Genomic DNA, 26,290 nt, shown 5'->3' on the forward strand with positions numbered 1-26,290 from the left:
CCAGACCTCCTCCTTTCTGTCTAGCCCCGCCCCTTAGGCTCCCTTGAGGAAGTCTCAGGGCGAGGGAGGGTCTTGCCTACTGTCCCACAGCTCATGGGTGTTGGGGCTGGCCTCGGGCTCCCCGAACCATGGCTTTTGTTAGCTAGCGGTCCTGGGCTGCCAGGATGGGCGGGAGGCCTACCCAGGGCTATCCCCAGTCATTTGTCAGGGCTCTGCCATCTCCAGTGCAGGGGCGCCCCCAGACCAGAGGGAGGGCACTTCTGAGGCAACGTCAGTGTCCACATGCAGAGGCTGAGGGCACAGGAATGGGCACGGTGCAGACCTGGCTCTGTGAAGCTGACATTCTGATGGGGCCCAAGAGTGCTGGACTGGGGGGAGAAGGCCTTGGGTTCAAGCCCCCTTTCTGCTTGTTGTTCTTGAGTTGTTTTCAGTCGTGTCTTGCCCTCCGTGACCCCATTTGGGGTTTTCTTGACAAAGAGACTGGAGCAGTTTGTCATTTCCTTCTGTGGCACATTTTACAGATGAGAAAACTAAGTTAAGGGACACAGGGTGACCCAGCTAGGAAGCATCTGAGGCCAGATTTGAACTTGGGTCTTCCTGACGCGAGGGCCAGCTCTGTGCACTATGGCGCCACCCAGCTACCCCTGGGCAAATCATCTCACCTCCGTGGGAGTCTGGAGAGGCCTGCACCACTTGGGCATTGCAGTCCCCTCTGGCCATTCCTAAGGAGGCCCTGAAATGTGTGCAGACAGCCAGAGATACGAGGGAGAATAGAGGAACCTGAAGGAGGGTGCCCGGCTGTGTGCCAGGGCCAACTGGGGAAGGGGAGACCCTTTTGCCTCAGCTGGGGGCTCTGTGAGGGGGAACGGAGAATTCAGAGCATCATTTTGAGTCCTATATCCCCAGTTAATCGCTAAGAAGCGGGTGTGCCCCTGGCCCCCGGCCCGCCTCTGCCATGCCACGCCGCCCTCCCTGCCTCGGTGGCGTCTCCCTGTCCCCCGGTGTCCATGGACATCCAGTTCTCAGAATAAGGGAGGCGATTGTCCCTCTGCCCCCTGTCCTGGCCAGGCCCCAGCTGGAGGCTTGTGTTCAACTTAAGAAGGATGTGGATCCGTTGGAGAGTGTCCAGAGAAGGGCAGTCAGGATGGTGAGGGGCCTGGTGACTGTGCCATCTGAGGATTTAATTAAAGGAGCTGGCTGGGCCTGTTTAGCCTGGATTAAGGAAGATTTCGGTGAGATGTGATAGCTGTCTTCAGCCATCATGTGGAAAAAGGGTTAGCCTCAGGCTTATGGGGAGTGGGAAGGTCATCTCTCCATGCCCCTTCATGCACAGACCCCCAAGATTGTAGATAGCATCATCGAGCTGAGAGCCAGGGGCTTACCCAAGGCCATTCAGGTGAGCCGAACTCAAAGCCCACTTCCCCCTCTACAGTTCTACCATGGGAATGACCGAGTCTGTGTGATGGAGCCTTGTGGAGGCTGAGGGCCTGAGCTCTGAAGGGAGGCTGCCAGTGAGAGCCATCCCACAGTGGGAGGGAAGCCCCTGGCCCTGCTCCCCCCACAATGGCACCCCCATTCCTCTGAGAGGTCACCATCCAACTTAGGGACCCCCCAGAGCTCTGGGCCAAAGCCCATGAATTTTCTTAGTTTTCTCTTCCCACTAAGTGGGAAGGGTTCCTCCGCATCTTTGCCGAGTTGGCAGCCAGTGAGAGGTCTGTGTTTCTCCTGGTGTGACCCTTTCATGTGTCTCCTCTCCCCCTCTGAAGCTGTGGTTTCCTGCCGAGCTGAAGAATTCCAGTGTGCAGACGGGACCTGTGTCCAGGGTGCCAAGCGCTGTAACCATGAGTTGGACTGCCCTGATGGCAGCGATGAGGCCGGCTGCCTGCAGGGTACGTTCTGGGGCAGGGTGGGGGCAATGGGGACTTCTTCTGACCTTGTATTGGATGGCCAGATGTCCCCTGGGGAGGAGGCTGGAGAGGCAGGGCCTCTGGATTGGGTGCTGGCTCTGTCTTCTGTAGCTGGGCCTGGGGGGAGGCTCAGAGCTCCTCAGCACTGGGCCCCCTAAAACCTGTAAGGCCTCAATGGGGGAATGCTGAGGAAGCCCACGGCCTAGACTTCTTGTGGGCCCTCTCCAGGGACCTGCTAGAGGGTGGCTCAGTCCCAGGCAGACTTTGTCTTGGTGTCTGCTGCACCTGGGAGGGGCCTCTGAGCAAGGCCCAGCCTTGGACCTCCAAGGATCCATGGAGGTGGAGATGAGGCCGATCTTAGATCCCATTCCAGCTGTCCAACAGGAGTGGTCTGCCTTTGAAGGGGATGACTTCCTCATCCCTGGAAGTATGAAGAGCAGGGCTATATGACCACTTGTGGGAGTGTTGTCGAGGAGATGAGCCAGAAACCTTGGTGGGGGGGCCTTTCTGACCCTTCTTTCCTATCCTAAAGGCTGGTGGGAGGCTCAGCTCCTATCTCCTCCATGCCTGGAAGTTCCCAGGGCCTGGTTCTGCCCCATCCCCAGCCAGCCTAACAGACTCTGCTCTCTTGTCCGACCCGACAGAATCCACATGCGAAAGTCCCAGCAAGTTTCATTGTAAGAGTGGCGAGTGCGTGGACAGCAGCAGAGTGTGCGATGGTCGCGCAGATTGCCGCGACGGGTCTGATGAGCCAATGAAAGAATGTGGTACGGCCCCCACCTCTGCTGCCCCCCTCCCCTGCTCCTCTCCAGGGCTCTGCCCCGGCCTGCTCTGACCTCTGCTCCTGACTAATTCACTGTATGACCTTGGGCAGGTCACCTAACGTCTCTGGCCTTTCTGCCTTTAGAATAACGGGGTGAGGTCTCTGCCCTCAGACCCCTTCCAGCTCTGACAGCCTTCAGCCTCTCTGCCTGTGCCCTTGCTCCCCATGCTCCAAAGGGGGGCTCTCCAGGTTCTGCGCTCTCTCTTTCTCTCTGTCTCTCTGTCTCTCTCTCTCTCTGTCTCTCTCTCTCTGTCTCTCTGTCTCTCTCTCTCTCTGTCTCTCTGTCTCTGTCTCTCTCTCCTGCTGATATAGCCAGGGTCTTAGCCCTACCCAGGCAACCTCCACATCCAGAAAAAGAAATCCTAAACCAGTGAGCGAGTATGGGCTTCTCAGGTGGTGGAAGAAGCGTCTCCCTGGTAGATGGTGAGGTCCCTGTCACTGGAGGTATTCAAGCAGCGGCTGAGTGACTGCTTGCAGGAGATGCCTTAGGAGAGACGGTGGGCCTGCTTCCTATCCACCTCTGCCTGGGTGCTCTCCTAGCTTGGATTCAGTGAGAGGTCATTAGTGTGATTGGCAAGGAGCAGGCCATAGGTAGGAACGTGGGCCTGCTTTGTTAAAGGGGAGGACAGGGGGTAGACCTAGAACCCTATGGACCCCTCTGGGCCTCAGTTCCCTTTTTTTAAATGAGGGAGTTGGCTTCCGAGCACTCTTCAAAGTGTAGGACTATGAGCCTGTGAAATTTGAAAGATGAGGCCAGCTTGAAGGTCAGAAAGGGGAGAGGTCAGTGGGGGCTTGAACAGCTGAGTAATCAGGAACAGGAAGAAGGAAGGATGGGGGGGCATTGGACTGGTGGGTGGAGAGACTGGTGCCCTGGCGGCTCGGGTCTCAATGCCTGCCTTGCCAAGCTAGGTTCCTGGAAAGGTAGGCCAGGGGATTGAGCGGAGCACGGGAACTAGTCAGATTCCAGGACTGGGCTCAGCGGGTTTATGCCCTCCTCACATCCCCCTGCTGCCCTGGAGATGGGCCCTGAGCGTTGTGGGTCTGTCCCTAAAGGTGCACTCATCTCTGAACTTGGTTAAGAAAACAGAATGAGTCCCCTGGCTGACCACGCCTCCGAATCCGAGTTATTGGACAAAGACTCCATCGTCTGGGAGAAGGAAAACACTTCGCCATCCCTTCCCCAGACTTCCCATCGGATGTAAAGGAACAGTGGAGGGGGGTGGGGGGAGCCACAGTCATCTGGCTTTGATCTAACACAGTAACACTCATTAGGGATAAATATAAAGTTCTGTCCTTGGGTTCAAAGGACCAACTGTACAAGGAGAGGTTGGGAGAGGTAGAGCTAAGAAGCTTTTTGTAGGGGAAAGATCTGAGGGTCCTGCTAGGCCACAAGCTTAACATGACTCAGTGGTAGGATACAGCAGCCAGAAGAGTGAGTGCTCTTAATGGGGACCTGGTACCCTAACAGAGCCTGTGATAGGTACCCCCTTCCTTTATGAAGGACTGGGATCCATCCAATCGGTGAGCAGGCTGGAGATCATGCCCTTTGGCGTGGAGGATCCATTAGAGAAATTGGGGTTCTTAGTCTGGGGGTGGGGGATATGATAGCTGTCCCCAAGTATTTGGAGGGCTGTTGGGTGGCCTTGTACAGCTCGACCCCAGAGGGCAGAACAGCGGGTTAAGTGAGGGAGGGAAGTCACAAAGCAGCAGTTTTAGGTATGATGTCAGAAAACCCTTGCTAGGCATGGGAGGGGGTCCCAAAGTGCCTTTCCCATCACTGGGGGACCACAGGTCAGGAAGGTATTGACTCTTACTCAGGCCCAAGGCGAGCCAGCCACTCCTGGGTCCCTTCAGCTCTGACAGGGGGCCTGCCCTGTCTTATTGAGAGTGACCTCTCCTGGACATGGCAGAACCTTCCAGAAAAGGGGACCCCCCTTCCCTCCTTTAAACCCTTCCCCCCCTCACCATATCCCAGGGAGGAACAGAAATCAGCCAGGGGACATTAACCAATTAAACCTCTTCTCTTCCTCCCTGTCTCTCTTGCATGACTTACCCAAGTGGAGTGCGCATGGGTGTATGTGTGAGCATGGTACATGTGTGTTGGGACAAATGTGGCCCTATGTCAAGTTTGGGGTCCTTGCTGGGGACTTCTGGGAGCCCTGACCTGGTTCCTTGCCTTACTCCCCTTTAGGTTGGCCTCCTGGGGTGACCCCAAGAACCCCTTTTGCCCCTCCCCAACCCTTTGGGCCTCTGTTGCTCATCATCTCTGTGACCTTGGATGAGTAATTTCAGCTCTTAGGGCCTCAGAATTTCTTGGCTCTAAGATGAAAGGGTCAGAGTAGACCCCAGAGGTTCATTCCAACTCAAAATCTCATGATCCTGCAGTCTCCAAGGCCCCTAATGATATTCATGTCCCATGATTCCCTGAGACTCCATCCATTAAGGTCACTCACTGCCTGCTCTGATACACTTTGGCAAAGGCTTGAGAAGGGGAGTCCTGGATGTCAGGATGGAGCCTCCCTCCCCTCCCTCTCCCCCTCCCCAGACCCTTCCCGGGGTCCCAAACAAGCCAGTCCTAGTCCCCTCGGGGAGTCTGGAGACATTTAAATAACCGAGTACCATGAAAGACGTCTTAGCTGAGGATGTGGTGAGAGATGGGAAGCAGAGATAGGTGGGCCCTGGACCCTCAGGATCGGCTTCCGTTTATTGGGAGGGGGGAGATGAAGGTCATGAAAAACCAAAGGATGCCAAGAAACGTTCCTGAAATCATTTCACATTTTGGTGGATGGGGCGACCTTCTCTGTGCTCTGTGTAGCTTGGCCTCTGAGGGCGATGCCCTTGAGGTCACTGAGGCAGCTCCTGCCTGACCCTTGAGCACCCTTCATCCCCCAGATGGCATCCGCCTGACTCTGGGGTTCAGGAAGGCCTGGGAAGCCTGGCTCCTGGATGAGACAGGGCCTCCAGTCAGCCAGACCCCCTGGGGCCCCCTCAGGAGGTGCAGGGGCTGGGGGGAGTAGTGAGGGCTTCAAGTGAAAAGACCTTTATTGGAATTCTGACTCGGCCCTTTCTCACTGTGGAACCCTGGGCAAGACACCAGTGTTCCCCATCTGTAGAATGGGAACACTGTACTGGTGCTTACCACTTTCACGGGCTGTTGTGTGGAAAGTGCCTTGTAAGCCTGTGAGTGACAGAGAAGGGGGAGATGTCACCGTCATCATCATCTCATCGTCATGTTGCTATTTCAGTTATGACAGCGGCCCAGAGAAGGAAGAGGCAGCCCAGGGGTAAAGGGGACTCACTCGTGTCTGCATGGCTCGGGGCACTCCAGCTGTGCATGACCCTGGAGGGGGGAGGGGTCTTGAGCAGAGCTGCCTTTGCATGGCCGGGGAGTCACCTGCTGTGCATGGTGTGAGCTGGGGATCCCAGAGGCGCCTGCAGCTGCTGCCCTGGGGGGGTTGGGAATGGCCTCATCTCTCTGCTCGGGGCAGCAGCTTTGAAGCTTCAGTGGGCATGGGGCAAAGGGGCCACCGATGCAGCGAGCAGCCTCCCCCTCCCATCACCCCCAACCCAAATGCTCCTGTGCACTCCTGCCTGGAAGGAAGAGACAAACCATGCCACCGGGGGCAGTTTTAGCTGCCAGAGCCCCTAGGAGGGGTCAGAAGTCTGGAGCAAGGACCTGGGAGGGAAAGACAAAGACGTTCCAACAAGCAAACTCCATTAGGAGAGGATGGGAAAGAGGTGGCTAGCCCTAGGCAGTAGTAGTAGAGCAAATAAAAAAGATCTGGGAGGTCTTAGCTGATCACAAGTCTTCAGTATATGGCTGTTTAAAAGCCATTCCAACACTAATACTTTCTAATGCCATCCTACAAGGCATAGCCATCAGAGAAGGCAATGTAATACAGTGGAAAGAACCCTGTCTCTAGAGTCAGGGTGACCTGAGTTCAAATCGCGCCTCTTAATACCTATGGGACTTTGAGACTTTTGCTTAAATTCCCTGGGCCTCAGTTTTCCCCTTTGTAAAGTGAAGGGATGGATGGCTTTCTGAGGTCCCCTCCAGCTTCCTGAGATACTCTGTTGCCTCCCACCCTGGTTAGACCTATGCTGTACCCAGGCTGCCTCCTGGGATCACATCTCAAGCAGGATGTTGACAAGGGCACGTGTCTAGGACAGGATGGTGAACGGGCTGGTGACCAGGCCCTCAGAGGCTTGTTTAGACTGGAGGGACTAAATTACTCCAGAATTAACTCAGGAGGGATGGAGTGGCCGCCTTCTAGGATCCGGAGGGCTGGCGTGCGGAAAGGAATTATTATCCTTGTCCTGTGTGGCCCTGGTGGGGAGGGACCAGGAATTTTGGGAGGAAGTTACAGAGAAGCCAGTGTAGTCTGGATGGCAGGAAGGACTTTCTCACAATGAGATCTGGCCGGAAGTGAAGGGGCTGCCATGACAGGTAGTGAACCTCCTATTACTTGGGGTATTCAAGAGGAGGCAGATGGCTGCCTGCCAGGGAGAATGCAGCTGGAATTCCCACTGCATTTAGGTCTCCAATCCTTGGCAAAGAGTCAGGTGCCTGGGTCACTAGGAACCCCACAGGTCTGTGCCCCAGAGAGAGAGAGAGAGTGAGAAAGATAAAAGAGAGAAGGTGGCTGAGTCAAAGTTGGATAGGGAAGGGGAGGCCTGGGCCCCCTGCTTTGCCCTCTCCTGGCTGAGACAGCTTAAGAGCTAGAAGGAAGCAGAGCTCTAAAGACCTTGGTGCCTCACCCTTCTCCGTGCCCCCATGGTGCCTCCCAGCTCCTCAGCGTTCCCTTACCCTGGGTCCACTCTGGCCCCAGGAGCCTCAGACCTGTTGCTCTTCTTGCAGAGGTTAACGAGTGTGCCCACAACAATGGTGGCTGCTCCCATATCTGTAAGGACCTGAAGATCGGTTATGCCTGTGAGTGCCCACCAGGATATGAGCTACTGGACAAAAAGACGTGTGGAGGTGAGGCCCCGGGGGCTGGGAGGGATGGAGACACAGAGATCCCTCCGCGTGTCCCACCTGCTGGATTCCACAGCCCTACTCAACAGACATGTCCTCCGGGAAGCTGCTCCTAAAAGATGACCTCCAGCAGCCCATACAAAGCCTTTTAGACCACAAGCTCAGTATGAGCCTCAGTGTGAGCTGGGAGAGATGTCAGAGGACCTGAATTTAATGAAAAAAAATTTATTTTAATTGTCACCACAGACCTAGGGTCTGCATCTCAGAAGTTTGGTCTAAGCTATCTGAGCAGTTTGAAAAAAAATCTGGGGGTTGAAGTGCACCACAAGCTCAGTAGTATCAGCTGTGGGGTGTGGTAGCCATACAAGCTAATGCAGTCTTGGTCTACATTAAGAGGGACAGAGCTTCCAGAACCACAGAGGTGACGGTCCTTCCGGCCTCTGCCCTGGTCAGAGCCCACCTAGAGGATGACGTCCGGTTCTGGGCACAATCCTCTGAAGTGGGTACTGAGGCTCGCATGGTGGTGGACTTGGCCCTGGGCTGCACGTCCTCCAAAAGCCTTTTGTGCCTGTGACGCACCATTTTCATCCCGTCCTCACTCATCAGCCATTCCCCCAAATTGTCCGGCAGCGATGTTAAAAAGACAGTAGGAACAGTTCACATTTCTATGTTACTCTGGGAGTGTTTGTGTCTCCATTTTATAGATGGTAACACCGAGGCCCCAGCAACGGTCAGAGCTGGAATTCCTGACTTCAAGGCTCATTTTTTCCTTCCCTGCCCCTGGCTCAGGCCTTCTGTGTTGCACCTTGTTGGCTGGTGGTTCAGAGCCCATGGGAGCATGTGTGCACAGGGGGCCGGGGGGCCAGCAGGGGCCAAGGGTGGTGCCCAGGGGCCGTGGGGGCAGGGTCTCTGATGGGCACCTGTGTCTCCCCTCCCCCCCAGACATCAATGAGTGTGATAACCCGGATGCCTGCAGCCAGATCTGTATCAACTACAAGGGGTACTTCAAGTGCGAATGTCACCCGGGCTACGAGATGGACACGCTCTCCAAAAACTGCAAGGCTGTTGGTGAGGCCGGGGGAGGGGTGGGGGGCCGCACACACCTCACCCAGGAATACCATGCAGGAGGCCATCCCGCAGAGGAGCCTCGTCTAGCGAGCACTGGGGTCAGGAGAGATCAGGAGAAGGTCACTCACAATCCAGGAGGCCATCCATCATCCATGGGGCGCAGACACACACACACACACACACACACACACACACACACACACGCGCGCGCGCGCGCGCGCGCGCACACGCACACACGGGAGGAAGGGAGCTTGGGTCAGTGGCAGGTGGGAGTAGGGACAGCAGAACCTGGGGTAAGCAGGGAGGTCCCCATGGAGGAGGAGGACTGAGGATAATCAGAATCAATCAGAGACACACACACAGAAAGACAGAGACAGACACAGAGAAAGAGAGAGAGGAAGAGAGAGAGACAGAGAGAGAGAGAGGAAGAGGAGGGGAGGGACACAGAGAGGGAGGGAGGAAGAGAGAGAGAGAGAGAGAGGGAGGGAGAGAGGGTGGAAGAGAGGAAGAAGAGGGGAGAGAGAGGGAGACCATGGAGAGCCGGGCTCCAGCTCCTGACCCTGACCCTTGGCCTCCTCAGCAGGCACGAGCCCCTCCCTGATCTTCACCAACCGCCATGAAGTCCGAAGGATCAACCTGGGCAAGCGGGACTACTCGCCCCTCATCCCCATGCTCAAGAACGTGGTGGCCTTGGACGTGGAGGTGGCCACCAACCGCATCTACTGGTGTGACCTCTTCTACCGCAAAATCTACAGGTGAGCCCCCCCCCCCCAGCGCCAGCTCCATCCTCAGGGAGCAGAGGGTACCCAGCCTGAGGAAGCAGAGCCTGAGGAGATAAGTAACAGGGAGTGTGAGTGCCCCCATTTCACAGATGACAAACGGAGGCCTGGAGACAAGTGGGTGATGAGGGTGCTGGCATCCCCATTCTTATTGAAGAGACCGAGGCTCAGAACGCCCAGCCCTAAGTGGTCACACAGCTAGTAAATGTCAGGACCAGAATTAGAATCCAGGTCTCCTGACTTCAGTGATGCTCCTTTAGTCAGTTAGCAAACAGTCATTGAAGACTGCGTGTTATACCAGAGGGTGTATTGACACACCTCAGAGATCTTCTGTTCCTGCAGGGCAGGTCCTCACTCCCTCACATAGATCATAGCCTCCCTAAGGCGCAGTCTGGGATCTGGGGGAGTTACATCCTCTGATGGCCAGGCCTTTGGTGATCAACCAGCCAAAACTCCACCATCTTGGGCCTCGATTGACAGAGCCACAGTCCACCCCCGGGCCTGGAGTCAGTGCTGGTCTGGCTTGGGAGGGTCTGGCAGAGTCTGCTGTGGAACCTACAGTCTCCTGGCAGACCTTAGCCTTATGGATGCACACACATGTGCAGATACACACACACTCATGCAGCACACACACACATGCGCACACGCACACATATACATATGTATGCACACATGCGTGCACACGCATACACGCGCGCTCGCGCGCACACACACACACACACACACACACACCCCGTTTCCATAATGCTTCACCACTTCTAAGGGGCCCTTCCTTCCATCCCCTCATTTTCTCTCTAGAGCAGGGGTGTCCATCTCAAATAGAAACCATACAGACAGAATCCTGTGGGGCACCTCTTGGCTTAGAAAATTACATATTAACATCACCTATGTTCCATTGTATTTTTATTTACTTTATTAAATATTTTCCAATGACGTTTTAATCTCTAGGCCACTGGGCAAGTATTCTTGGTTGTCATGCAAGTGGCTCTCCTGCCCCCTGGTGGCAGCAGTGGGAAATGCATGGGAGAAAGCTAAGTAACCCACATTTTACATGTGGGAACCCTGACTGGCACCCAGGCTGACCATCCACTTAGGATGAAGGTGTTACTAGTGGTCTTCCCTCAGTGGCCATGGAGTGGCACCCTACACAGATGATCTGTCCTCCACGTTAGGACTCACTTTCTCCAGGCTATTATGGAAATGTGGAGGGTCTCCCTGGAGGTTTACGTCTCTCCACGGTCAGTGTGAATTAGAAGTGGGACTGGGAGGCCAGTAGAGCCACGGCTCTCCTCGATGTGGAGGCTGCATGGCCACTGGTCCAGGCTGCTCTGCCAAGGCTGGACCAGGTGACCTGTGCAGTACCCCTCAAGCCTGAGAGTGGCCTCCCCTGGGACCTAGTGGTGGCCAAACCCAACAGAGCCATTTCATGAATGTTTACAAAGCCCTCCTGGACCAGGCTTAGCAGCCCCACGGCCCCACCCTGCTCTGACCTTGGCCCAGGCCCAGGCTCAGCAGCCCCGCAGCCCCATGCTGCTCTGACCTCGTCCTGGGCCGGACTCAGCAGCCCCGCAGCCCCACGCTGCTCTGACCTCAGCCCAGGCCCAGGCTCATTCTCTGCCAGTGAAGCCTCCTCCTGAGAGTCTTGGAGGGGAGGCGTGGGATCTCTAGGCTTGAACTCTTTGTCGGGGGTAGTCAGTCAATCAGCAAGTATTTATTAAACTCCTCCTGTGTGCCAGGCACTAAGTGCTGGGGATCAAAAGGAAGGTGGCACAAGCATGATTATACCCATTTTACAGAATGGGAGCCTGAGATTCCAGGAAGTTATAGGATGAAAGGAACATAGACCTCAGAGGTCATTGGTTCCCACCCTCTCACTCTACAGAAGAGGAGAGGAGAAGGGACTTGCCTGTGGTTCCACAGCTGGTGTCTGAGACAGGATTCAAACCCAGGCCTTCCTGGCTCCAATTCAGGGCCTGCTGCCTCCCAAGCAAAGTGACTCACCCAAGGTCACACAGCTAATAAGGGTAAGCCAGGATTCAAACTCAGGGTTCCTGACGCCAAACCCAGGGTGCTTTCTGTAGTCCCGAGCGACCTCTCTGATGCCCTCACATTCTTGTGCCATCCCCAAGTCACTGTTTCTCCCTCCTCCCCCAGGTGATCCTATGAGCTGTCTGTCTCTTTACCTGTAGAAATTATGGCTTTCGCTGCCTCTGGCTGTGAGGAAGGAGGAGGCAGGGACACAGAATGCCTGTGGTCATGTAGAGCCATTCCAGTGACTTAGGGAAAATTGAGGCCAGGCCACCCTCCCCACTGGGCTTTCCAGGGGATGCTTAGCTCAGGGCCACTTTAATCACCAGCACTTAGGAAACCCATAATTTTATCAGCGCAGGCCCCCATTAGCCATCACCAACAGTAGCAGGTGATTTCATGGGTTGTTGTAGAGAAAATATTTAACTCATTCTGGCTAAGCCCTGGGCAATGAGCCTCAGCCAACCTAGCAGCCAGCAGGATCCTGGACCACACCAGAGGCCTGCTCCTTCCCCTTTGCTGGATTCTAATCCAGGTCACAGCAACTAAGCAGTGCTGTGGACAAAGTCAGGAAGACCTGAGTTCAAATCCAGCCTCAGACTCTTACTAGTTATGTGACCCTGGGCAAGTTACTTCACCCTGTTTGCCTCAGTTTCCCCATCTGTAAAATGATTTGGAGAAGGAAATGGCAAACCACTCCAGTATCTTTGCCAAGAAAATCCCAAATGGGGTCATGAAGAGTCTGACGTGACTGAAATACCAACAAAGGCAGGTCACACCCTCTAACCCCTGGGCTCCCTTCTCTTCTCCCTATATACTACTTTTCTCGGTGACCTCATCAGCTCTCGTGGATTTAATGACCATCTCTATCCTGACTCTCAGATCTGCCCTTCACTGACCTATCTGCCGACCTCCAGTCTCACATCGCCAGCTGCCTTTCACACATCTCCAACAGGATGTCCAGTAGACATCTTAAACTCAGTATGTCCAGAACTAAACTCATTATGTTTTCTCCAAACCGCCCCCCAGCTTCCCTGTTAGTATAGAGGGCAACACCCTTCTTCCAGACCCTCAGGCTCACAACACAGGAGTCATCCTGGATTCCTCATCCCTTCTCACCTTCCCCGCTTTCCAGGCCTGTTGATTTCACCTCTGCAACATCTGTCGAATACGCCCCTTTCTCTCCTCTGACATGGCCACCACTCGAGTGTAGACCCTCATCACTTCACGCCATTATTGTAATAATCTGCTGGTGGGTCTGCTGCCTCAAGTCTCTCCCTACTCCAATCTGTCCTACCTTCAGCCACCAAAGTAATATTCCTAAAGTGAAGATCTGGCCATGTTATCCCTCCCTCAGTAAACTCCAGTGATTCCCAGTCACTCCAGGATCAAATACAAAATGCTTTGTTTGGCATTCAAAGCCCCTCATAACCTGGCCCCTCCTGCCTTTCCAGTCTTCTAATGCCTTACTACCCAACACACTCTTCAATGCAGTGACCTCCTCCTTTTTCCTTCCTTCCCTTCCTCCTTCCTCCCTTTCCTCTCTTCCTTCCTTCCTCCCTCCCTTCCTCCCTCCCTTTTTCCCTCTCTCCCTCCCTCCCTCCCTTCCTTCCTTCCCTTTCTCCCTCTCTCCCTTTCTTCCTTCCTCCCTCCCTCCTTCCCGTCCTCTCTTCCTTCCTCCCTCCCTCCCTCTTTCCTTCTTTCCTCCCCTCCCTTCCTCCCTCCTTCCTTCCAAGTAGGGCTGTTCCATCATTGTCATCATAGCCTCAGCAGCTGGCCCAGAGCCTGGCTCACAGCAGATGCCTAATAAATGCTTGATAAATTAGATCGTCTTCAACAATCACAAGAGCCGATGTTTCTGCAGTGATTCTCTGAACCCAAATGACCTCGTTTGGCCCTCCCAGTCACCCTGTGGGCAGGGTAGCCCGTGCTTCCTTAGTATCCCCAGGGATTCAGCCATCCATTCATTCGGCAGATCTGTACTAAACACCTACTAAGCGCTAGGCACTGTGCCAAACACTGGGCACATAAAAATAGAAACAAGATAGCCCCTGCCCTCACGGTGCTTACAGTCTATTAGAGGAAAACCATACAGATTTAGGAAATTAGAGCTACAAAGTCTTTTCAGCAGAGAGGACGGGAGCTACCTGAGGCTGCTTGGTGTCATGGGAAGTGGGCTGGGTTTGGAGGGAGATGGCAGCATTCTGGCCCTACTGTGTGACCGTATCACTCTCCTCCTTACCTTTAAAATGTGAGGTTGGCCTAGATAGCCTCTGAGAGCCCTCCTGGGAGTCCTATGAACTGGGGGAATCCAGGCAGGCTTCCTGTAGGAGGTGACTCCTGAGCTGAGCCTTGAAGGAAGCCAGGGAGTCCATGAGTCAGAAGTGAGGAAAGAGAACATTGTAGACATGGGGCATAGCCTGGGCCCAGGCATGGAGTGCCATACACCAGCCACATTGAATAGACCGGGGAAATGGGGAGGTTTATAGGAGAGGGAGAGCCATGTGTGATGGGGGCCCCTGGGCTTGTTTGGGTGGCTGCATGGCCCCACATCTGACCCTCTGCTCCCCCTAGTGCTTTTATCGACAAGGCCAATGACCGGACAGAGCAGGTGGTCCTCATCGACAGTCAGCTGCACTCCCCCGAGGGCTTGGCAGTCGACTGGGTACATAAGCATATCTACTGGACTGACTCTGGCAACAAGACCATCTCCGTGGCCACCGTGGATGGCGGCCGGAGGAAGACCCTCTTCAGTCACGATCTGAGCGAGCCTCGAGCCATTGCTGTGGACCCGCTCCATGGGTGAGTTGTGACTGGGAGCAGGGGGAGGCTGGAGACCAGGGAAGATGGTTTCTGGCCTTGAATCCCCGCCTTGGGAAGGGCTGGCCAGGCTCTGACCTGACCCCACACCATGTAGGATATGTGCTCAACAAGGATCCCACCAGCCCATAGACTTGTTCAGCCCCTAGAAAGTAATGGATTGGGAGGCAGAACATTGTAGCACCAGATTTTGTATCAGAAAACCTGGGTTCAAATCTGTCTGTGAGTAGAAGTTACAGAAAGGCAGGTTTTACCTCAGTCTAAGGAAGAGCTTCCTGGTGACCGGAGCTGTCCAAGGATCCCTTCAGGAGTGTTACAGGAAGATTCTCTGACAGAGTAGGAGGTTAAACTAAGTCCTCCATCCTCAGTCTCACAATCTTGGGTCCTTTGCTTAGTACAAGTCTAGGGTTTCTAAGTTCCCTCGCCCATTGTGATGCCCCTGAAATAATATTTATAAAGCACTTGGCACAGTGCTTGGCACATGACAGACACAATATAGATGCTTATTCTCTTCCCTTCCCCTTTGGCCTTCCTGTTTTTTGCTGTGGGACAACGAATGAATGAATGAATATTTTTAAGTGTTTACTTAAGTGCCAAGCATTGTGCTAAACATTGTTGTGCTTCTCTCCCCTCTCTGGCCCTTCTAGGTTCATGTACTGGTCTGACTGGGGCGACCAGGCCAAGATTGAAAAATCAGGCCTGAATGGAGTGGACCGGCAGGTGTTAGTTCTAGACAACATCGAATGGCCCAATGGGATCACCCTGGGTGAGTCTAGAGATAAACCAGGCCCTGTCTTTGCCATCACTAGTTTTGGGAAGCCCATTAAGTACCTCATCATGTCCACACTGCTCCGGATCCAGACTCACTCTAACACAGATACAGTCAGTAGATAGCCTGATGACCTGATAGAAACATTATGCCAAGACATGAATGGACTAGATGAAGACATAGACACAGACAGAAACATAGACATAGACATGGACATGGAGATACATATATAGATATAGATATACATAATGCATACATAAACACACACACATATGTGTGTGTATATTTGTGTGTCCTTTAGAAGATCTGTGACATCATGATTAGGAGGCAGCATAGTACATTGGAACATTTTGTGTGTGTGTGTATGTGTGTGGTAGGGCTGCTTTGTGTGGCTCATATGTAAAAGAGGCCCATGGAATGCCCACTCCGCCAGCCCTTTCCTCCATGTTTATAAGATTTTCACATCATATTGTCATTCACTCATGTACAACTTGTGTCCAGCTCTTTGTCCATGACCCCATTTGGGATTTTCTGAGAATTAGCTTTGTGTTGCTTAGAATTGGGCAGCAAGGGGGTGCAGTGGATAGAGCACCGGGCCTAGAGTCAGGAAGACTCACCTTGCTGAGTTCAAATCCAGCCTCAGACACTTCCTACCTGTGTGACCCTGGGCAAGTCACTTAACCCTGTTTGCCTCAGTTTCTTCATCTCTAAAATGATCTGGAGAAGGAAATGAAAAACCACTCAAGTATCTGCCAAGAAAACTCTAAATGGGACCATGAAGAGCCAGACATGACCAAACAACAAGGTAGCAGAACTCAGGTGCCAGTCCGGGTTTTCTGACTCCAGATTCAGTTCTTTCTGTCATGCCATGCTGCCTGCCTCTCCTCTGGTCCAGCCACGGCCTGAACGAGATCCCCTTCTCCAGCGTTGCTTGGGCCTCTGTTTGAAGACCTCCGGTGACTGGAGCCTGTTGTTTACTAAGGTGGCTCATTGTGCTTTAGGACACTTCTGTTGTGAGGAATTTTTAAAAATTGAATCAGAATTGGCCTCTAGGGCTTCTGCCACACTGCTCTAAATGTCCAGGCTGTAGGAAGTCAGTGTAAAAACTCTTTGTCCCATACAAAGTGAGAGGTGAGAGGACAGAAGAGGGAGGTTAGAACCCCGGGCAGAGAACCAAAGGGATGGGAGGGAAGGGATGGGCCTTTCATCCCTTTGGTGTGGCCCTTGTTAATAATAAAAAACCCTCAAAAGTGCCGGGGGCCGGGAGACAGGGAGGCTTCAAACCTGCTATTGGTTCTTGCCTGCCCAGGAGTACAAGTTCGGCCTAGTTGTGTTGGGCCAGTGGAGAGGCGTTGGCGGCACCGGGCTGCATGTGGCAAGGGAGCCTGCTTGGTGCTGGTTAGGATCATTGTGGATACTCACACACTGGGCTTTTTGGGTACTGGAAGCTGTCTGACCGGCAAAGACTGCCAATAGCCACAGCCTCTTGGTGAACCAGAGACATCCCCGGGTGAAATGGGCGAATGAGAACAGTCTGTTCCAGCGGCCACAAAGGAGGCTGAAGCAGGAGCTCTGGAGTGCTTAGAGCTTGGTCAGACATTGTAGACGCCAATGTCACCTGCTGTATCCAAGCCATTGCCAGGCATCTTGACTTTTGTCTTGCCACTGGACTCTGATGAATCTGGAAGAGAGAGCGAGGCTGATGACTTGGTACAGCTCTGCCTCACCGAAAGCCAATTCACGTCAGAGTCAAGATGTCACCTGAGATGTCATTGGTCCACAAACAAGTGCAGTAGAAAGTGCCAGATGTGAGGGTCCAAGGACCTGGGTTCAAATTCTTTCTCTTGTGTAACTCATCAAGTCACATTCCTTCTCTGGGTCTTCATTTTCTCCTTAGTCAAATAAGCACAAAGTCTCTGGATTTGAGTCCAGGCTCTGTGACATCAGGCAAGTCACCCATCCCCTCTGGACCCCTGCTTCCTCCTCTGAAAAATGAGGGGGTTGAACTAGAGATCTCCTGAGGCCCTTGTAGCCGTTCGCTCACTCTCTGTTCCTACAGGCCCAAAATAAGCCATATTCCACTCAATCCAGGTGGACCTCCTAGGGAAGGGGCTGCTGAAGCTTCAACAGTTCCTGTTAGTTTATCCCATATTAGGGAATTAGATGAGGAGAATGGACTGCCTGACTCTCCTTGGAGCCAGACGTAGATCCCCAACAGCATGCTGGTCATTAAGCTTGACTTCAAGGCTTTGATTCACACCTTTGCCTTCTGAGGTACTGACAGGACCTGGTTCTTCATGTATGGAGCAGGAAAGCCTTTGACAGATGCCCTAGAGCTGATACAGAGAGGACTTGGGAAAGTCACACAGAAAAGCCTGGCCGTGGCCTAGCTCCAGGACCGTGTACAAGGGCTTGGGCCCAGCCCTGGAAACAGGAGGGTGGGAAGTGTGCCACCCACCAAAACCCTGCCTGGAAGAGGAGCTAAAGTTCCTGGAAGACTGCAAGGGCTGTCTCAGTTAACACATTTCTTAAGTGCCTTCTTTGTGCCAGGCAAGAGGCGACCCGGCTAGGGGATGGACAGCAGGTCTCAGAGTCAGGAAGACACAAGTTCAAGTCTTGCCTCTGGAGTGCTTTGGCTGGGTGACCTTGGCCAAGTTACTGGAGTTCTCAGTGACCCTGGACCACTCTAAAACTCTAAGTTACAGAGAGGGGGCTGGTCTGCACTGGTCGAGGCAGTTCTTCACCAAGAGTTTCCCAGGCCAGTGAAATCACAGCTCAATCCTTATCTTCTATCCTTTGTGCCTAGGCACTAAGCTAGGCCCCAGGGAAGAGCCCCTGCCCTGTAGGAGCTTATGCTGTGCCTGGAGGAGATGCTGTTTACATTTACAAGCATGCACAAAATAAATACAAGGAAACATTGTAGCATAACTTTCAGCAGCTGGAGCCAAGAACAAGCCGAGGTTGTCATGAACAATCCACAGTCATGGGAATTGAGTGAGGCAGCAGGGCCCTGGGTGGGGGAGTGGGGCTGCAAGCAGGAGCTCAGGTGCTCTGAGAATGGGGTAGGACCAGAGGGAGGGGTGCGGTGCCACAGAGGGGATTTTGGGACCAGGCGGGCCAGGCCATCCATTCTTGTACAGACTGAGTGGAAAGTCTGCCGGCCGTGGTCTTAGCTGCCCACTTCCTTGACTTTCTTGTTCATTTCTGTCGTCCAAGGCTAGTCTGCCATTGGAGCTCAGACCACCTTCATTCCCCATGCCCTGGGCCTAGCACAGCCTCTTCTGCTGACACACAGGAAGGGCAGTGCCTGGGGGAGCCGGGTGCCCCTGATGAGGTTGCCTACTCCACATCCCCTCTGCCTCCATGGACACCTCCCCCTTACCCCAATTCCCTCCCTTCCTCTCTGGCCAGATTTGCTGAGCCAGCGTCTCTACTGGGTGGACTCCAAACTGCATCAGCTCTCCAGCATTGACTTCAGTGGTGGCAACCGGAAGGTCCTTATCTTCTCTGTGGACGTTCTGAGCCACCCCTTTGGGATTGCAGTGTTTGAGGTAAGCCGAACATGACCAATATCAGCACTGGAAGGGATCTTTGGATGTAGGATGTCAGAACTGGGAGGGGCCTGAGAACAGGGGATGTCAGGGCTGGGAGGGGCCTGAGAACAGGGGATGGCAGAGCTGGGAGGGGCCTGAGAACAGGGGATGTCAGAGCTGGGAGGGGTCTGAGGACAGGGGATGTCAGAGCTGGGAGGGGCCTGAGGACAGGGGATGTCAGAGCTGGGAGGGGTCTGAGGACAGGGGATGTCAGAGCTGGGAGGGGTCTGAGGACAGGGGATGTCAGAGCTGGGAGGGGTCTGAGGACAGGGGATGTCAGAGCTGGGAGGGGTCTGAGGACGGGATGTCAGGGCTGGGAGGGCCTTAGAACAAGGAGTGTCAGAGGGGCATAGTTTTAGTTGATTCTTTTTTGTTTGTTTTTGTTTTTGGAGGGGGGAGGGCAGGGCAATCGGGGTTAAATGATTTGCCCAAGATCACATAGCTAGTAAGTGGGTCAAGTGTCCGAGGTCACAACATTTGAACTCAGGTCCTCCTGACTCTAGGCCTGGTGTTCTACTCATTGCGCCACCAAGCTGCCCCAGGGGGCATATTTTTAAGACCCAAAGTCCATCTTATATTTTACAGCTTTTAGTAAATTTGTGAAATGCAGTGACCATCAGAACCTCACTGTTCTAGATACTGAGCTGTATTGGGCTCCCTCTGCGTTGGCCCCCAGATGCCTGCATCATAAAGTGGTCAGTCTATGTTGTGTCTCTTAGAGGGGCCCAGGCTCAGGGGGAAGCCAACTGAGGAGACACTAGAAACAGATACAACATGACTTCTGTGTGTAAGCAGGGAGATGTGGGGAGGGGAGAACAGCACCAGCACTGGGGGATCCCCAGTGGAGGGAGAGTGAAGCAGGTCTGCAGCAGCCTGTGCTGAACTATAGCTTCCAAAGGAATCTCTAGTCTCTCCCGGCCTGTGAGGACTTTGTGTGATGATCAGTCCCAGCTCCTTCGGGCTTTAGCAGACAGGTCTGGAGACCTCCTTCCTCACCCGTGTTCATCCCTGTGCTGAGGAACCTGTCTTTGTTTAGCTCAGCTGGTCCTAGGCAGACAGGTGGGGCCTTTGTAGAGGCCATGATAAGAAAAGAACAGAAAAAAAAGGCTTTCACGATCTCCCTCCAACCTCCCTTTCCTGAAGGAAGGCTACTTTAAAAAAACCACAAATTAGCATTGCCTGTGTGGTGTTCCACTTTTGTTTATTGTGTTACACCTTTCCCAGTTACATTTTAATCTGGTTCAGGCTGCACTCAGGAGTTGTGCAGCTGCTTGTGAGCCAGCAGTGAAGAGTTTGATGCTTTTGGCCTCAAAGATCCCCAAAAGACCCTTCCACTTTATCTCCCCAATTCCGTATGTGTGTATGTGTCTGTGGCTCCATAAAGATGTGTGTGCCATTTTTAATCTGGGGCTGAGCTCTTGAGGCTGGACAGTCTGCATGACTCTAACTATCACAGGCATACACCAGTGGGGGCCTGAAGGCCTGCTGCTGCTTCACAGACATAGCCTGGGGCCAGAGTGTAGATGCTGTGAGCAGAATGGTCCTGTCTTAGCCCAGGCTCTGGAAGCGGTGATTCTGCCCTCAGCAAAATGAACCAATTGGAGACTCATAGAATGGAGGAGGGGAGAGGAGAGAGGATGGAAGTGCTATCAAATTTTCAGGCTTACGGAAGGCTTTATTCATATCACCTCATTTGATCCTCAACAGGCCTATGAGGTAGGTACAGTGGACTGCATCATCCCTGTTTTTACAAAATCATGATTAATTCCCTGATCTGAAGGCCCATCACCATCTTGGCTGCTCTCTTCTACATGCAGTCAAATGCTAAATGTCCTTCCTAAATATGGCACCCAGAGCTGAATTCAGCATCCCAGATGGGGTGTGACCAGGGCAGGGGACAGTGGGACCCATCATTACCTCCCTAGTTCTAGGGCATTCACTTTGCCAGCCGCCACATTACCCTGCTTCTGTAGTCATTTTAAATAGAATTTCTCTATCTTTTCCTACTGGGTTTAGTTGGTTATGCCCAGAAATGCTGGTCATTTTATATGGATTTTATTTTATATCCTATGACTTTGGTGAAATTATTGTTTTAATTTTTTTAGTTAACTCTTTGGGGTTTTCTAAGTAGATCATTATATCATCTGCAATAAGCGACCATTTTGTTTCTTCCACTAACTGACTTTTGTCTAATATGTCCTAGAATTTTGCCAGAAATCGTTGCAGACTCTTCTCTCTTCCCTCTTTCTGAATCTCAGGGCACTTGCCCTTTTCCAATCTTGCTGCACATTTCCCACCTGCTCAGATGTCGTGGATGATATCTCAGCCCATCAGTTCTTTTAGTCCCTTTGGTTTGGGCCGGATAACTTAGGATCCTAAAGGGTGTACTCCCCACCTATCCGGTTTCAGCTTCCCTTTTGCCATTTTCCTTTGTCCTTTCCAGTCCAAAGATTCTTCTCTATGGCAGAGAAAAATTGGAGAAAAATAAAACTTAATCAGCTCCAGCTTCTTTCCTTAGTCCACCATCATCATCCATGTCATTTTTGTTCTTTGGAGAACAAATAGCTGCTTCCTCTCCAGAGAGTCGAACTCAGCTCTTTGGGAAGAAACTCAGATGGGTCACTCATCGCCTGGTATTCATTGGTCCTTTTTACTTATCTCTTCCTTGTCGTAGTTTTCATTCCTCCAGCCTCTTAACACAAAGGTTGAAATTCCTCTTGCTCATCTCTGTTTTTATGTTGAAACCCTTCTTTCTTTTAAAGTTTTTTTATTCTAAACACGTTCCTCTTTCCCCTACCCAGTGAGCCATTCCTTGTAATAAAGAATAAAAAAAGAGGAAGAAAGGAAGACATTTGAGCCAAATAAACTAACATGCTGTGTTCTGTACCCACTGGCCCCAACTCTGCAACTAAAAAGGGAGAGAATTACATTTTCTCACCTCTTCTTTGGGACAAAGCTTGGTCATTATAATCAAAGTCTTCAGGCTGCTGTTCCATCCATTTATGGTTGTATTGTTTTCTGGGTTCTTCTTGCTTCACTTTGGATCAGTTCAGATAAATCTTCCCATTCATCAACCATGCTGCCTACTGACAGCTCGGTGGTGCCATAGTGCACAGAGCACTGAGCCTGGAGTCAGGAAGACTGGAGTTCAAATCTGGCTCCAGACACTAGCTGTGTGGCACTGGGCAAGTCACTTCATTCTCTGTCTGCTTCAGTTTCTTCATCTGTAAAATGGAGATCATAAGAGCACCTACTTCATAGGGTAGTTATGAGAATCAGATGAAATCACGTTTGTAAACAGTTTAGCAGTGCTTGCCGCTTAGTAGGTACTTAAGAAATACTTGTTTCCTTCCTTCCCTATACCAGTGATTTCACAGGTGCAGCCCCCTCACCCCATCCTAGATCCCAGGCACTTTGCTCATAGCTAGAAGTACATGCAGTAGTCATTGGTCCACCCCTCCCTCATTTCACAGAGGACGAAGCTGAGGGCCCAAAGAAGGCCCAAGGTCAGTCATCAAGCATTGATTAAGCACCTACTATGTGCCTGGCACCTGTGCGAAGGTCCAGGGCTACCAAGAAAGGTAATAAAAGGCTCTCAAGGAGCTCCCAGTCCGATGAAGACAGTTGATGGCAGAATGAGAGAGAGGCTCGGGGGGGCTTGGGTCGACACCTCACCTTCTCTGCCTGCGCCCCACAGGACAAGGTGTTCTGGACAGACCTGGAGAACGAAGCCATCTTCAGTGCCAACCGCCTGAATGGCCTTGAAATCTCTGTCCTGGCCGAGAACCTCAACAACCCTCATGACATCGTCATCTTCCATGAACTGAAGCAGCCGAAAGGTAGGCGGTGACTCCCCGGGTAGGGTGCCCTCCCTGTACCCCCTCGCCCTACGTCTCGAGCTCCCCTCCCCGCCCTTAGCACCAGCCTGCTTACTTGGTCAGCCTCGGCTTAGAGATTGGCGATGGATTGGTTTCCTCTTGGAATTTCCATAAATTTTTTAATCTCACTAGACCTCAGCTAACACGTCTACAAGATGGGCATGACAGCCCTTCCACTACCCATCCCCTAGGACTCTTCTGAGTGTCAAACGAGAAATTCCATGTCAGGCAGTTTGTAACCAAGCCACCCCACAGAGATAGGAGAGATATTATAGAGATGCCGGAGCTTCTCCACCCCGGTGAGAGCCGATCCCCTGGGAGGCGGTGCGGTAATTCTAGACACATCCTCATAGCTTAGGGGAGCCGCATTCAGGGCGTGCTTTGAAATCATTCTTGTGGTTTCGTGTTTTGAAGTAAATTTCCATCCTCTGAAGGTGGGTCTGATTTTTGGAGGCAGTTGAGTCATTTGGAGCGTTCTCTGGGGAATAAGGTGTGGCCTGTCAATGTCTCATCTCTGCTCTGTGCTGGAGAGGGACCAGGCTAGATCTTTGTGGGGAAAATGAGGGGCAGGGGGGGGAAGTTTTGGGGAAGTAGATTTCTTCTTGATGTGAGGCGGACATCGCTAACGGTGAGAACAGTCCCCAGGCAGAATGGGCTGCCTGGATAGGGGTGGTTTTGCCCTTCTTGGAAGTCTTTATGCAGAGATTGGGTGGCCGTTTGCTGGAGAAGGGCTAGTGGGAATTCTTGTTCAAAGTGTGGCTCAAGCCAGGCGACCTCTGAGGTCCAACCCAACTCAGAGATGATAACCAGCTTTTACATAGAACAGTGGGGTTTGCAAAGCCACGTGACATGCTTCCTCATCTGAGCCTCATAACGGCCCTGGGAGTCAGGTGCTATTATCGTCCCCATCTTTCAGAGGAGAAAACGGAGGCAGATAGAGGTGGGGTGAGTTGCCCAGGTCACAGCTAGTAAGTGCCTGAGGCCAGATTTGAACTCAAATGTTCCTGACTCCAGGCCCAGAGCTCTAACCACTGCGCCACCTGGCTGCCTCGGAGATTCTGGGATGTTATGGATTGGCCTGAAGAATACCGTTTGCATCAAAAACCAGACATGACTCAAAAGTAATGAAGCGTAAACCACAGGACGCCAACGGTGGAAGAGGCCTTGGAGGTCCTCTAGTCTTATGGCTTGGGAAACTGAGGCCCTGAGTATGGAAGTGGCCTGTCTACAGTCACTTTTTTGGTGATCTCTAAATTACCTTTCTGAGTTTCCCAAGTGAAGAAAGATGGTTGACCTGGGTGTCAGGAGAGATGCCATTCACTGACTGTGGAATCTTGGGGAGATCAATACCCCATTCTGGGCCTCAGTTTGCTCTTCTCTGAAATGGGGAGATTAGCCTAGTGGGTATGAAAATGTTCCTTCCAACATTAGTCCTGTGAAAGAGGAGGATAAACTTGCCTGGGCTCTCAGGGCTCCCTCCTTTCTGGCCATGGCCAAAGCTGTTAGGCTGGGGTCACCCTCCAGTCTATCTCCAAGGGTCCATTGTAAATTGTCTGAAGGAGGCCAGGATGGACCAGGGCCTGAAAAGCCTCTTATATCGGGCTCACTTGAAGGAACCTTGGAGAAGAGAAGACTGGGGTGGGGGGCGGGGATCTGGGGAGGAAGGATCTGCTTGTTGTGCCTCGCCCCAGAAGGAAAACCCAGGAACAGCTGGGGGCTGGGGGGATCTCAAAGAGATCAGTTGAGGTTTGCTGTCAGGAAAGAATTCCTACCGAGGAGAGCTCCCCGAAGTGGAGGGGCTTCCTTCCTCGGGATGTGTGGGTCCCCCTCCTGGAGGTCTTCACCTGAACAGCCACTTGTTGGCTGGGTTATGGTACAGATGCCTTTTGTGCAGGGGTTGGACTCCGTGGCTTCTGAGGTCCCTAAAAGTCTGTGCTTCTGCAGGAATCTATAGGGCCCCTGGATGGAATAGAGAAAGCCCAAGCTTGGAGCTGAGACGCCTGTCTCTGGGTCCTGGGGTTAATCAGGTTACCTTCCTGAGCCTTGATGTCCCTGCCTTCTAAGTGGGGCTGACCCAAGGGTCTGTGAGAGCATCCAGAGGGAGTCTGGAGTGCCCCTCGCTTGAGCTGTCACCCTGCTCTCTCTCTCCTCCTCAGCTCCCGATGCCTGCGAGCAGAGCTCTCAGCCCAATGGCGGCTGTGAATACCTGTGCCTTCCTGCCCCCCAGATCTCCATCCACTCCCCCAAGTACACCTGTGCCTGTCCTGACTCCATGTGGCTGGGCCCAGACATGAAGAGGTGCTATCGAGGTAAGAACTGCCAGGGGCCCTGTTTGGCCCCATCCCCTTCCCCATTTGTGCCCCTGGGGTGTTGGCTAGAGCCCGGTGCGGGATATGGAGCCGGGGACCCAGTTCAAATCCTAGTGCCTGCGTGTCCTTGGTCTGGTCACTTTCTGAGCTTCCACTGGGATGACCATAATTCTGTTCCTTCCCTTCCATGGGGATTGTAGGGGAACAATTCTTTAAGCCTTAAGGCTCTAAAGAAATGGGCATTGTCTTTGCTAAGTGAGGAGTCCCAGCAGCCCCAGCCAAGTGAACTGGCCACCTAGCCTGTGAAAAGCATTCATTCCCTCATTCATAACTCATGCTGAGTGTCTACTTGGTCCCAAATAGTTCAGGGACAAAAACCGAAAACAACACAGTCCCTGCCCTCAAGAAGCATGCAGTCTGCTGGGAGAGGGGATGACAGGTCCAGGATTCACATTCCAGGAGGCTAAATGTGGTTGGGGCAGAGGAGGGAGCCCAACAGAGCACCCGAGGGCAGTTAAAGAAAGAAGGCTGAGCTGAGCTCATGAGGGAAGGGTTCATGGAGCTGGGCTCCCCTGAGTGGGGCCTTGAGGGGAGAGATCTTCAGCAGGTGGAGATGAGGCAAAGGCACGCTCCCATCATGGCACCACCTGGAGGTGGGAGAGGGAAGGGCCAGTCTGGAGAACAGCTAATAGCCCAGTTCAGCTCAGATACAGAATGTGTAGAGAGGAGAAGGAAGGGAGAAGGGGAGGAAATAAACACGTATTAAGTACCTGCTGTGTGTCAGACCTTTTATAAATATTATCTCATTTGGTCAAGTATGCTATACAGCTAGATAAAAAGTAGAAACAGAGGGAGCAAGGCCTTGAGTACTGAGGCAAACAGTTTGTATTTTATTCTGTTAGCATTAGTCATTGGGGTGGACGAAGTGAAATTAATAAAAAAGCATTTATGAGACACCTACTGTGTACCTGCATTTAGTATCATACAATTCTAAAATTAGACCTAGGTGGGACCTAGAGGCCCTCGAGTCTAACTTCCTTAGTTTCCTGATGAGGAAACTGAGGTAAAGGGAGGTTAGTTGACTTGTCTAAGATGAGCCCAGGTTTTCCAAATTCAGAGAAAATGTTGTCTCTACCCCAAGGAGCAGAAGACACATTGCCCCTGCCCTCGAAGAACCTTCATTCTTATCAAGGAAGGCGGCACAAGTCAGTGTCAGTCAGGAAGCTCACATTTATTAAGTGCCTACTGTGTGCAAGGCCTGGAGTGAACATAAGGGAGGGAGTCCCTGGAGAATTAAAAAATAGGGTGTGGTTGCTTGAAAAGCCCTTTCTGGAAGTGATG

General features: G+C 52.6%; 1 protein-coding gene across 5 annotated transcripts in view; it reads left to right on the plus strand.

The window, feature by feature from the left end:
* LRP8 (LDL receptor related protein 8) overlaps positions 1-26,290 on the plus strand; it is a 130,716-nt gene that overhangs the window by 94,892 nt on the left and 9,534 nt on the right. Inside the window, exons 6-16 of one of the 5 annotated variants that reach the window (XM_036757878.1) lie at positions 1,767-1,889; positions 2,552-2,674; positions 5,976-6,014; positions 7,589-7,708; positions 8,648-8,773; positions 9,354-9,528; positions 14,155-14,382; positions 15,048-15,166; positions 18,581-18,720; positions 22,460-22,601; positions 24,797-24,949. In XM_036757878.1, the coding sequence (XP_036613773.1) occupies positions 1,767-1,889; positions 2,552-2,674; positions 5,976-6,014; positions 7,589-7,708; positions 8,648-8,773; positions 9,354-9,528; positions 14,155-14,382; positions 15,048-15,166; positions 18,581-18,720; positions 22,460-22,601; positions 24,797-24,949 (1,488 nt within the window). The remainder of the gene's footprint in view (positions 1-1,766; positions 1,890-2,551; positions 2,675-5,975; positions 6,015-7,588; positions 7,709-8,647; positions 8,774-9,353; positions 9,529-14,154; positions 14,383-15,047; positions 15,167-18,580; positions 18,721-22,459; positions 22,602-24,796; positions 24,950-26,290) is intronic. The other 4 variants (XM_036757879.1, XM_036757880.1, XM_036757881.1 and 1 more) reach the window with 4 other exon arrangements.

The sequence above is a fragment of the Trichosurus vulpecula genome, chromosome 4 (genome assembly GCF_011100635.1).
Source record: "Trichosurus vulpecula isolate mTriVul1 chromosome 4, mTriVul1.pri, whole genome shotgun sequence".
Classification (NCBI taxonomy): Eukaryota; Metazoa; Chordata; class Mammalia; order Diprotodontia; family Phalangeridae; genus Trichosurus; species Trichosurus vulpecula.